Here is a 14031-nt window from a genome sequence, read left to right as displayed (position 1 = left end):
TTGTTGGGAATTTTTAATTGAAGTATAGTTGATTTACAATGTCATGTTAGTTTGAGGTGTACAGCACAGTGATTCAGTTATACATATACATATATATGTAAAACTGATTCTTTTCCCTTTTCCAGATTCTTTTCCCTTATAGTTTATGACAAAATATTGAGTATAGGTCCCTATGTTATGCAGTAGATCCTTGCTGGTTATCTATTTTATATTTAGTAGCATGTATATGTTAGCCTCGACCTTCTAATTTATCACCCCCACCCCCGCCCTGGCAGACCATTTTAAACTAAGGTGCAGACATCATAACACTTCATCCTTAAATACACCAGCCTGAATCTCCTAAAAATAAGAACATTCTCCTACTAACCACAATATCTTCCTAATTCCAAAGAAAAGGTACGAATAATTCCCCACCAACACCTAGTATCCAGTCCATATTCAGATTTCCAACTGGCTTAACAAATGTCTTTGATAGCTATTTGTTTTTAACCAGGATCTAATCAAGGTTCACATACTGCATTTGGCTGTTAGGTCTGGGAACAGTCCCTGCCTCCATTTTATTCAATGACATTGACTTTTTGAAGAGACCAGGCCAGTTATCCTATAGAATGTTCTATAGTTTAGATTTGCACAGAGGTTATTTTTAAAGTATCACCACCAAGGAGCTTGGTTACTGAGGACAGTACTAACTGTGGCGTCATTCACCTATATGAAATAATTCTCTGATAAGTCAACTGAAGAGTAAAAAATCTGGAACTTTAATGTCAAATAGTAAAGCTAAAATAATGTTCTATTTCCATGATCATATGAGGCTTTTTGGTTATAATATCAATAATTAGGAGTAATATAAATTGACACAAATTATTTTAGGGAGTGAAATAATTTGAAACAAATGAATAAGGAATAATGTGATAAAACCAGCATTATGCCCAAGAATTCCTGACGCTTTACCCTGGCAGACTTATATTCCTTAGACTATTTTATTGCTTAAGCAAAAACCACCACTGTTTTGCTAAGGGTGCAAAAGGAAATATGACAAGAACACTTGGTAATTTACTCTAAATCCTTTTTAAAATTCTTCAGAAAGCAAATATACAATTGGGCCAGTAACAAGTATAACCTTGATATGTTAATACTTTCTATTGTTCCTGCGTACCAGTTAACAACCAGCAAAAAATGAATACTAATTTTAAAATTTAAAAAAAAAACATGAAAAAAAATGAACTACAATAGAGATCTGGTCTGATTCTAGCCATAGGGTACATGTATTGGTGTGACTGAGATCACAGGCTTCCTTCTGGTGTTAGTTAAATCCTATGGCTGATTCCAAAGCAGAACAGACTCATAGAAAAAAATGTGTTCAGAAGCCTGTCAAATTTCCAGTGAGGGTCTAATATGCAATGAAAAAATATAATTGAAATATAGCACTTGTGGGTCTTAAATGAGTCAGTTCACAAAACACACTGTACCCAGGCCTATACTAATTGTGACACCATTCACTCTATGAAAGAATTCTCCAACATGTCAAATGCAGTGGAAAAAACCCTGGACATATAACATCAAATAGTAAAGTATTTTCACAAATGAAATTATTTGTGGGAGGAAAAAAGCAGCTGTAGCTTCTATGCCTTAAATTAAATAGGTCGTGAAATAACTATGTAGCCAGAATTACATACTTGTGATAAAGACAGACAGATAATTAAGTTTTCTTACCTTGTTAAAGTATCTGACGATTTTTCTAATTCCTCACACTCCATGTGAAACACACTAGAAAAAGAATCCTGAAAACAGAGCAACGACACAGACTGAGAAATAAGTTTGAGAATGTAATGAAAACTATCTAAATACAGACATATGAGCCTGTGGAACTGACTGAAGACACCAATCCTCGCAATTTCTTTTCACTTTTTCAGACAAAACTGACCTAAGTGCTCACGACATCCTCAAATCTACCTATTCCTTAGAACATGCTGCTGTTGTTTCTGATACTGACTTGCAAAAATGCTTATTTGAGTTTTCGTTCTTCTGCCAGCTGTTAATAAATAATTAGCTTCAAATTTTCTCTATATTTATTCAAAATCCTCAAGTTTTAGCTTTTATGCATACATTGATTGCTATTGTTGGGTCTTTTGAAAAGACACCTAATTCAGTAATATTTTATGAGATCATTAAATTATGAAGATTTTAACAACATAGAGAAGTATTTTTGAAGTTAAATTGAAGTTAAATTAAATTAAATTGAAGTTAAAATAAAAAGCAACATTCGAACCCATACTATATTTACAACTGAATAAAAAATTAGAAGGAAACACAAATAAAACAATGATATCAGTTTAATTTGGGGACAGAATAACTAAGTACATTTCTTTTCTTGTTCACATTTGGATTTTTGCTCATGTGTTGAAATATTTTTAATCAAAAAATAATTACAGTATAAATGAACATCAAGTCACTTAATTGCTACACCCACCAAATTAAGTCATTAAAAAGCGAGCAAAAATATTAATGGGCATACTGCTGAGCTATATTTTAAAGCAACACTGATACCAGTCAATTGCTGCCATGATAGGGGTTAACTGGATGAGCTGAATGTTAATTAAAGTGATATTTAAATTGTCTAAAAAAAAGGAGTGCCCTTATGTATAACTTTCAAAAATTAAATGCCAAAGAGCAGGTCACAGAGCAAAAATGATAAACTGACATACTGCATTAAAGAGTTCTGACCTGAACTGTAAAAGGATAGTTCCAATCTTGTAATTATCTCTATATTAAGGAGCTTATAACTGATTGAAAATATTAAATAATATCCATGAGAATACTATCTCATAGCATAGTGAATTCTTATTTGATTTCCTATTAATGAGAATCACACACACGATGATTCAGATAATGTTGCATCACACAGTACGGTCTTACTATCTAATAAAATAATTAAAAATATAAAATATAAGTTTTAAATATCTTTCATTATTCTACTTCCCAAAAAACCATCAATTCAGATATCATATGTGGACTGTAATTGACTTTATACACTTGAGAATTCCCATTCTTTTTCCTAACCCACCAATGAAGAGCCTGTTCTCAGGGTCTAAATGAAAAAGGAAGCAAACAACTACATCAAAAAGAAATATACCAAAAACAGTGGTTCATTGGTTGAGAAGGAAAAGAAACTGCATAAAAGAAAACAACCTTGGGCTAAAGGCCCTGATGCTAACAGCAAACTCAGTTGGCCTGTCTTGAAGTAACCAGCACTGTATGAGAACACTCCATCTTTCCACACACATCCTGTCTCTTTACATTACAAATCAATGGCTTGAAATCTACCAATCAGAACAGTTTAGTGGCTTTCCACGGTGGGTAAAGAATTTGGGACTGGGCTTCCCTGGTGGTGCAGTGGTTGAGGGTCCGCCTGCCGATGCAGGGGACGCGGGTTCGTGCCCCGGTCTGGGAGGATCCCACGTGCCGCGGAGCGGCTGGGCCCATGGGCCATGGCCGCTGGGCCTGCGCGTCTGGAGCCTGTGCTCCGCAACGGGAGAGGCCACAACAGTGAGAGGCCCGCGTACTGCAAAAAAAAAAAAAAAAAAAAAAAGAATTTGGGACTAATAGGTACCTTTAGCAGCACTGCCTCCATTGGGTCATGCCTTTTGGTTTCTACATAATCGCTGGTAAAAAGAAATTTTTATAGCCAACCCATTCAGAAGGTGGTCTACCTGTTCATAGCAATAGAGCACAACTATTCTCAACCAAAAAAGGTCTGCACACTGTAGTGACAATGTATTTCTCCATCAAGGTAGTGTAGCCATTGACAAAAGCAACACACTGACATTACCAATGGTAACTGTAATACTTAGTGGAGGGTCAACAAGGTGAAAGGGTGCATTGAAGGCATCCTCCAACCTCACCTCTACCCCTTTTCAACCAGAACAGCTCATACTTGGATTGGCTTTACATAAACAACCATATTCAGTTGGATTTGAGAGAGAGTTCTGAGGCCAACCTGAGGTTTAAAGCAGTGTTTTAAGGAATATAAATTTTTGTCTTTCTAAAAATAAAAAAGTCATACTCTGTACTCACGGAGCAATCTTCATCCACTATGAAAATGGTGCATTTCTGCACCTGCATGAAAGAGATAATAGTGGCAGCTATTTTCTTTAGAATTACTTCTAATGATTGTTGTTCTTCAAAAATTAGGCTAGCAAGGTCAAGCAGCACCTAGACAAAAAAATTAAGAGCTTACTATTAGTAATTGTTTGTAATTATTAAAGCAATACAATGATTTATATGGGTTGTAATCTAACAAGTTACAACCAAGTTCCCATTCAAGTGTTAAATACATAAGTCTCTGCTTACTAACAAAATTTCCCTGTTGATTGTTAGTACAATTAGTACACTGGTTACGATCACAGACTCTGAAGCCAAAGCCAACCGTTTTTAATCCCAGCTTCCCCTCCTGCTAGCTTTGTGTTCTAGGGCAAGTTTCTTGAAAATGGGGATAATAATAGTACCAAAATCATGGAGCTGTTGTGAGGACTAAATAAGTTAACATTTATAAAGCATTTTGAACAGTGTCTGATACATAAAATATACTGTTGTTTTTGGTGATCCAAACTTCTGAGATCAACATTTATCAACATTGCCAACATTTTCACAGAGCACAGCAAATATTGTCCAAAATAAAGTTTTAAGAGTTCCTTTTGTGTTCTTCCTGATAATTTCTCTTTTCTTTACTTACACAGGATTTCATCTAGTCTCACAAAGTATTTGTGCAAGGAGCGGGGGAGAAAGGGTATTATAGAAAATTTATTGGAGGTGATACTATCCTTGCTGAGGCCTGAAAGATGAGCAGGAATTGTTCAGGTTAAGTGGGGAAGGAAAATATCTCAATCAAAAAGAACTGAATTGAGAGAAAGTAGCATATTGCAAGTTTTGATCAAATTTTATGAGAATATAGAGTGTAAAGAGGAGAACTAGGGAGATGAAATTGCAGAGGTAAGTGAAGAAGGAACCTCAAAAGTCCTATCTTCTTTTCAAGCAGTTTGGACTGTGATGGATTGCAGGAGAGAAGTGACAAGAATCACAAGTATGTTTGTAAAAATGAGGACTGGATTAATGGGTGGCAAAAATGGAGCAGGGAGACGTCAGGAATATGCTGAAGTTGAAGTCCACGGAAGGTCCACAATCTAACATAAGTTCTAAACAGAGAAATTAAAGGGTGGGGGAGATGAATGATCAAAGAGGTAATGAAGGGCTTCCCTGGTGGCACAGTGGTTGAGAGTCCGCCTGCTGATGCAGGGGACACGGGTTCGTGCCCCGGTCTGGGAAGATCCCACATGCCGCGGAGCGGCTGGGCCCGTGAGCCATGGGCCTGCACTCCGCAACGGGAGAGGCCACAACAGTGACAGGACTGCATACCGCAAAAAAAAAAAGAGATAATGAAAAAGAATTACATAAAACCCAAGGGCTTAAGTCTCCAGACTGAAAGGAATGACCAGGTACCAGCATGATGAATGAAAAAAAGAATCGTATGGTGAAATTCAGTTACAAAAGCAACAATAAATAAATAATTCAAAAAGCTTATAGAAAAGAAAAAAAGCACCAAGAATCAGAACAATATGAATGCTAATAGAAGACAGTACTACCTTTAAATTCTGAGAAACTAATTTTTCAATGCAGAATTTTATACCCAGCCAAACTGGTAGGATGGTACAATAGATATTTTCATACATGCAAGGACTCAGAGAGCTTACCTCTCCAGTACAGGTTCTCAAGTAGTTAACTGAGAATGTGCTACACTAGAACAAGGGAGTAAACTGAGAAAAAAAAAGTTCTGGGATCCAGTGGATAACCAGTGGAGTCTTTCTAAGAAAGCATTGAAGGAAAGTTCTATGATGACCCCTCTGCAGCAGGCATGGGGAAAAATAGTTTTGCTTGAAAGAAGAAAGAGAGAGAACCTCAATTGGAGGATTCTCCATGAAAAAGAACTCAAGAGAATGCCTAAATAATGGAGAGTTTGCAGGGGGAGGGGGACCAACAACATGAGGCTACACTAGAGCAAACAGTTCAAGGAAAAAAGAAGAGATTTCAGAAACAACAAGAAAAACTAAGTTATATAACAAAGGTAATATGAACAACAACATTTACATAATTAGTAAGAACAACATTTACATCACGGTACTTATAAACACTTTATTTTAAACTGCAACTTTAGAATTAGCCTAGACAAAGCTTTAGAAAAGTCAAACATGGTTGTAGCACAATAGCAGATCTTCCTCGATTTATGACGGGGTTACATCTTGATAGATCCATTGTTAAGTTGAAAATATTTAAATTTGAAAATCTGTTTAATACACCCAACCTACCGAACATCACAGCTTAGCCCAGCCTACCTTAAACATACTCAGAACACTTATATTAGCCTACAGTTGGGCAAAATCATCTAACACAAAGCCTAGTTTATAATAAAGTGTTGAATATCACATGTAATTTATTGAATACTGTACTGAAAGTGAAAACCAGAATGGTTGTGTGGGGACAGAATGGTTTTAAGTGTATTGGTTGTTTACCCTTGTGATGGCGTGGCTGCTGGGAGCTGTGGCTACTGCCACTGCCCAGCATCATGAGAGAGTGCCATGATATATATCACTATCCCAGGAAAAGGTCAATATTAAAAATTCGAAGTATGGTTTCTACTGAATGTGTATAGCTTTCACACCATCGTAAAGTCGGAAAATTGTAAGTTTAACCAGTGTAAGTCGAGGACCATCTGTAAATATGTTACCAATGTGGGCAATATAAATGAAAAAGTCCAGATAGGAAAAGCAGAGGTAAGGAGTAGTAATTAGGAAGGAGAGATGAGGGATGCTAAGATCATCATTTTATAAAGCATGAAATAAGAGATGATGTCTAACAGTGTTCTACAGTGTTTCCTGAGCTTATTCCCATGCTTCTAGAAGTTCTCTACAATAATGTTCACATTTTGTATCTTTTAACATGAATAATAAAATACAGAAGCATATTCTGAAAAAAAAAAAAGAGATGATGTCTCTGATAGAATAAGAACTAAAACTCTTAATATTACACGCACAACTCATCCAATAACTTTAAACAGTGACATAAAAATACTGGTACCATAATGGCAAAGTAAAGGGTGGTGTAAGTTAAATAAATCTTCATCTGTTAACAGTGATAAAGCCACAGCTCATGGAAAATACAAAATGGAAAAAAATAACTATTAGAAGAAACAGTTAAAATATTTAGAAATTGAATCTGCACGGTTTGGATTTCTAATGATATATATAAATATATATATATAATATATAATATACATATTATATATATATATATATAAAACTTGGATAACAATTTAACCATTTTTTAAAAAAGAATTTCTACACTCTCTCTTTAGTAATTAGACTTGCCTGATTTCTCTTGTTCTCCAGCAGTGAAGTCTCATAGAGTTGAGCATTATGAAGAACAATTCCACAAAATGCCAAGTAAGCAGCAAAGTCCTAGAAAACAGGCAAGACAACAGCCAAATAAGAACTGTCAATAACCTGTCTTGTTATATTGCTTGAAACACAAACAACATTCAAAAATATTTACAGTTCAAATAACTATTTGGAAACCAGCAGCGTAGATGTTTATTCTGCATAAAATTAGGAACTGGTGCAAAGCAACTGTTAGCTAAATGGTACAACCAGTAGATGACAACTGTTAACACAGTCTCCTAAAGTCATACAGTAGTTGGAAATTAGCAAAGAGAAAGAGAGGAGACACAGATCTCTGTACACCATGTGAAACTGAAATTCACTCTATGCAAAATTTGGTGTAGTCTCTAAATGATATTAAGACTTGGGTTTCAGCTAAGACCATAAAAATAGCCTGTAACTTATTACTGGGGCAAACTGAAAGCTCACAATCTTGTTAGGAGAATATTGGCAATAATATAGCCAATATTAGTCCCATACTAAATTGCAAATTTAGTATTAGTTTAAATATATCATTTTAAAGTTGATCTATCACCCTCATTATACTATACGAAGGTGATGTGCTCACAATTATACTAATTATTGATGAAAGGAAATCCTTACATGGCATACTTTATTCACAATCATGAATTTATTTTGCCAAGAGATGATACAGCCTAAGAATTCAAATCTTTCAAGAGGGGTTTACATTAATGGACTATAAACAAATAGTGGAATAAATAGCCAATCTAGAACCACGTTCCCCGCCAAATATCCTCAGGTGTCATTAACGGACTAGGAGACTAGATGTCTATTACACTAATTTAGAAAGGTACTTGCTATGTTCTGAAGCAATTAAGACACAGGGACCAACACTAGTGCCAACACAGCCTACAACATGAGACAAAAATAACTCTGTCTTGTTGGAATGTCTTCCAAAAGCTCCTACTAATTTTCAGGGGTGTGACAGAAATAGCAGTGGGCTTGAATAGGAAGAACACAGTGGGCTCCATGATATACATATAATTGCATATTCAAGGAGAGAAATAACAAGACCTACTGACAGAACGAAGTTATAAACAGGTTTAAGGACGTCTGTCCTTAAAAGGAAAGCATGTCGATGTGGTGTGAGGAATGTGTTCCTTCAGAGTTGGACGAGAAGGGTAATAAAATAATGCTGACTGCACTCTTTCTGAAGCTAAATTCACATCATTTAGCCTGAATTCACACCTTGGCACCCCACCGTCTGCATACAAAGCTTATAAAACATTCTGCATTTGCTTCACCAGGAGGCAATGCTAATTTTAAGCTGACCTGGAGCAACTGAACTTGGAGCAGTGCTTTAGGGATTTTACGTAAGGTTGAATTTCTTTATAGCAGTGATGAAAGGTAAATGAGAGAGTTAGAACACCGTATCACCCTCCGGATGGCCGCAACATGCACACAGCCCTGGGGGAGGCCTGGTGGCATGGTGAGGAGGCAGTGGGGACGGGGTTCTGTTGACTGAAGACCACAACTACTCCACAACTCAGGTCAGCACTGATTTAGTCAGAGGCAAGAGACACTTTTGAACATTTCGGATCATTTTAAACCATAATGTTTTGGTGATCAACAATTTCAGCAATCACTAATTCCAGAGGTCTATACAACTCTAAAGAGAAAGCATCTTCCTAAATTGAGATCACACCAGACCCAAGTTTTGGTACCTTTTCATCTTTTTCGGTGAATGTCCCACCATTTCCCGATTTCTTGTTGATGGCCTGGGCTACACCAACAACCTGGTATAAGAAGAGAACATTGGTAATTTCGCTGACTGAAATTATTGGTATAAATTCACCAAAGCGTGTTTACAGAATAATTTCTACATGTGCTTTACAATAACGATAAGCTACAAAATCAAAACCAACCCCACAGCATCTGAACTAGTCCTGTATCATTTTGTACATTCTTTTTTCCTAATAAGAGTTCAAATGTTTCTAACTTCTTGGGTCCCAAACTATATTTCATTCTGGGATCTCATGCTGCCCTGTGAAAGAAATTATTGGCAATCACTTTTTATGTGAATATTTTTCACGGCTTTTGAATAAAAAATAAACATTAAATTTATATCACATTTCAAACAGAATATATGATTAAATGAACATTTTATATTGGTTTTAAATATAATATTTCAAGTGGGCTAAATGATCTTTTACTAAAAGTGAAATAGGACCAATGGCCAGTCACAGAATTGAAAATGCAGGAGGAACAATTAGGGTAAAAATAATTCTTAATGTAGGGATGTTGTCCAACTTCTTTTGAAATTTCTGAACTTGAAAATTATCTTACCTTCAATAGACTTACTTTGGTGGAAAGAAGTTTTATTGAAAAACAGACTGAGCCTTATTTCAAATCAGAAGGTGTTTGCAAGATAAACTACATCTTAAGAAGACTGAGCTAAACTCTGGGAATATGTCTTAAGTTTCCACAACACATTTAGCAAGACTTTGAAGAAACTTCTCATCTTCCTACTTAAAAGTATATTTTACTTACCCATTTAGTTCCAACTTGAAGTTTGTGTTATTACTTTATTAGTCTTTTAAAGACCTTCAACTTACTTTTGCTTCCTCTTTACTACTTATAAATTCTACTTGTTTCCTCCTTCTACAATATAATATCAGTGTAAAAAGCTATTATCCTCTAAATGGTTAAACTTTAAAGTCCTGAGTTTTGTGTGAATGGTCCATCGTTTTTTCTCAGCTCACTCTAGCCCATAGCTTTAAGAAATGGATATAAAAAATGCCCTTCCAAGATAGCAGAGCAAGGACAGAGAAATACATTCTTGTCTGATGTAGTTTTCTGTTCTCAACACGTTTCCTCCCCACCCTACGACAGAGTAAAGAGATGTTGATTTTAAAAAGCAGAATCATCCAATTATCCTGTACCTAGTTTACACTCTTTAGCTCTTGGCTAACAGATTTCTCGATGCTCCAATCTCAATGACAAAATGCCTACAAAAGCTTTTGTCTGAGGTCAAAACGTCTGGACTGCAGCCAGGCACATTCACTTGAATATAACTGATGGGAGCCTCTTGAGGGTCACTGGGGTCTAATACATAGTGCTACCAGTATAACTTGGTGATTTCATTTTAAGCATTCATTCATTTACTCAACAAATATTGTGGTGACCACCGTGCACCAAGGAGTGATAAAAACTGGGAGAAAGACTACCCGGAAGGAGCTCAAGAATCAAGAATGGGTGATACATAGACATATATTTACAGCACACATATGATCACTTTGATGATACAGGCGCCCACAGATTGTTAAGAGCACAGAAGGGAGACCAAATATGCATAAAAGAGAAGGTTTCTCAGAAATGATGACATTTGAGTTTTTATTTGTCTTTAATACACGGTTTGATAAAAGAGTTAAATTTTTAAATCTTCATTTTAAGGAAGAAGAGATTAAAACAGATAAAGAGACTGTTATGCAAACCTTCTCAGATAATTATACAGTATTAAAAGAAGCATGTATTGATGTGCTGTTTGTACCTGGAGCCGTGTGAGTCAATGTACTACAAGCAAGACGATTTTCAACCAATACAACACTGCTCACGTAGTTCAATAACCGTTCTCCATTTCGAGAATTTCTATTTGATTCTTTTCTCAGCCCCGCCTCGTCCTCCTCCTTCCCCTCTTCCTCTTTCTTTTTTTCCTTTAAATACTAGTGCCAGCTGTCCTTCATCTCTTAGAACATACTGAGTTTTGAGGGTAAGCTCACCCATAGCAGGGACTGTTTTCCATGGGAGCCTTAGTCCCCTGAGTCACGAAGTGTCAGGCATAGCAACTTGCTGCTTGTCTGGCACTGCACTGGTGGCATGAACTTGAACTCCATACCCTGTGGGGCACAAGCCCTGCTCTCATGGCTCACCGGTGTCTCTTCTTTGTCTCGCAGCTGCAGGCAGAGGCAAGCTTTCCTCGTTGCTGAAAAGTTTTCCAGGCCTGGTTCCACGGATGGAAACTTTACAGACCTAGGCTTCCCCTGGGAGTTTAGTTTCCCCTCCCTGCCCTCACCCGTGCCTGTGGAGGGGACGCATCACCCCTGCCTGCAGATGTTACCCGCAGGCATTCACCCTACCATCCTGAATCTCACATCTCCAAAGCCCATCTGGACTCTGGTCATTCACGCTGCTTACCTTGGGTTCCCCTCTTTGTTTCTGATATCTGGGGATTTCCCTTTCTTGAGCTTATCTGTAATTTTTAAAATCGCTTTTGGTGAAACTTTATTCTCTACTTGTTGGCAGAATGGGGAGGTGGGTGGTGTTCTGCAACTGTTCAGTCTGGCAAACTGATCAGAAGTCTTGTTCACAGGCTTTAAACCCTACTTTGTACCCCCTGAACACCAGCTCTTTACTATATTTAATTTTGTCCCCCTAACATTAGAGCAAGATATTAATCATTAGGCAACTTCATGGAATGAAGACTTCCAGTGAAGAATTTTTCACCCTTTTCGGTGACCAATTATTTCTCTCGCTAGTAATTTTATAGATTTAGACATTAGAGGTTAATTTGTTTAAGGGATGACTATTTAAATATAATTAATTATTTTTTAAAAAAACAGGCAAGTTCTTTCAAGGGACTATTAGATCAGGAAAATAAATATGGTACTCACATGTGCCTCAATACTTAGCTGGATGACATTTTAAAAATACCACTGATAAAAACAACAGATAAAAATCAGAGAAAAAGTATAGTGTTTGTCCATGGTAACATAAGACAGTAAAAGACAAAAAGACTTTGATTCTCCAAATTTCAAGGAGCCTAGCAAAACCTGCACCCCCGGCCTCCTTGTGTTGAGAAAAAGTCTTTCCTCCTTCTACCATCTATTGCTCCTTTAAACAAATTAATTTTCTTCAAGACAAGGTTTTTAAATGTCAGTTTTCAAAGACAGCTTTTATGGCAAGAATTTGTCAGACCTCATATCTGAGAGGCAAAGCCCCTAAAAATTTTAGCTTCCATATCAGAAGCCCAATCACTTCTGCCTACCTGCTATCTACCTGCAGTACTCTCAAACACCAATACTTTATGCTATTTTTTTTTTTAAAGCACAAAGAAGCTTCTCTGTTTTCTATTTCACTGGCACTTTTCAGAGCATAAATGAATATTATGTCCTCACAGGGTCAAGTGTTCTTTTAGGAATGCAAAGGGCAAGACTTGACTCTCGCTGGGTGATCAGTGAGGAATGTGACAGCTGGTCGCTTCAGGGACAAGTGATCACTGCCACAGCGAGCAATTTCTTCTTCAATCAGCAGCTGCCCCGACCCTTACTGAGGCCATACATCAATCCCTACTATACATTTCCCTGTTCCTAGTTCCAGGGGATGCTCAGCATGGAGGCTAAAAGCCAGGGAGAAAAGGAACAAACTCTACAAATCTTAGCTATCCCTCTGTCCCACCTGCAGAATGTCTCTATTATAATGACAGGATTCTAGACCATCTGTAACCTAAGCTGAAAACCTTACTTCACCAGGAAAACAAGAACTTAATGTAGACAGGAACCAGTGGAGAATTCTTCCCAGTGCTCTTTTCAAACTTTCTCTTGACTCGGTCATTCATTGAGCAACAAATATTTTACTCAACAAATAATTAATACGCACCTTTAATATACCAGTCACTTTCTAGACAATGAAGATGACTCAGTAGTGAACAAGACAGACACAAATCCCTGTACTCATGGAGCTGACATTCTAGTCAGAGTGTTAGGCTTGGAAGGGAATCCCACCCCCATCCTCTTGCCCACCCGTTTTACAGGTAAAATGAAACTGAGAGGGTTGACGTGACCAATCCAGGCTTTTCCACCTCTCTTCCAAATCCTAGGCAATCAGCAAATTATGGTCATATTCCTTGTGGTATAGGCAAAAGAATGGCCTCCAAAGACGTCCTCATCCCAATCCCTGGAACCTATGACTATGCTGCCTTAATGACAAAAGGGACTTTGCAGATGTGATTAAGTTAAGGATGTGGAGACAGGGAGATTATCCTGAATCATCTGAGTGGGCCCAATGCAATCACAAGAATCCTTATGATGGAAAGTGGGAGGCAGGAGAGTCAGACAGATTTTAAGATGCAGCTGCAGGGTTTTTTGTTTTTTTTAATAAGATCTTTTTTGTTATTTTAATGTTGACCATTTTTAGAGTCTTTATTGAATTTGTTACAATATTGCTTCTGTTTTATGTTTTTTTGTTTTTTTGACCTTGAGGCATGTGGGATCATAGTTCCCCGACCAGGGATCGAACTGAACCTACACCCCCTGCATTCGAAGCGTGGAGTCTTAACCACTGGGCCGCCAGGGAAGTCCCGTGGCTGCAGGTTATGAAGATAGAAAGAGGCCACAAGCTAAGTGATGTGGGCAGCCCGTGGAAGCAGGAAAAGGCAAGAGAATAGATTCTTCTCTAGAGATTCCACATAGAAGGACAGCCCTGCCGACCCTTTGTGTCAGCCCAGTGACAACTGTTTTGGACTCTGACCTCCAAAACTATAAGATAATACATTTGTGTTGTTTTAAGCCACTAAATTTCCAGTAGT

The 14031-nt window shown here is 37.3% G+C and overlaps 1 protein-coding gene across 3 annotated transcripts in view; it reads right to left on the bottom strand.

The window, feature by feature from the left end:
* PDE5A (phosphodiesterase 5A) overlaps positions 1-14031 on the bottom strand; it is a 142544-nt gene that overhangs the window by 74395 nt on the left and 54118 nt on the right. For all 3 annotated transcript variants that reach the window (XM_067735194.1, XM_067735196.1, XM_067735195.1), the window contains exons 4-7: positions 9173-9244; positions 7419-7508; positions 4075-4212; positions 1714-1781 (exon numbers count right to left, since the gene is read on the bottom strand). In XM_067735194.1, the coding sequence (XP_067591295.1) occupies positions 1714-1781; positions 4075-4212; positions 7419-7508; positions 9173-9244 (368 nt within the window). The remainder of the gene's footprint in view (positions 1-1713; positions 1782-4074; positions 4213-7418; positions 7509-9172; positions 9245-14031) is intronic.

This window comes from Pseudorca crassidens, chromosome 4 (assembly GCF_039906515.1).
Source record: "Pseudorca crassidens isolate mPseCra1 chromosome 4, mPseCra1.hap1, whole genome shotgun sequence".
Taxonomy (NCBI): domain Eukaryota; kingdom Metazoa; phylum Chordata; class Mammalia; order Artiodactyla; family Delphinidae; genus Pseudorca; species Pseudorca crassidens.
Note: the sequence above shows the minus strand (reverse complement) of the source record. Positions and strands in the feature narration are given on the sequence as shown.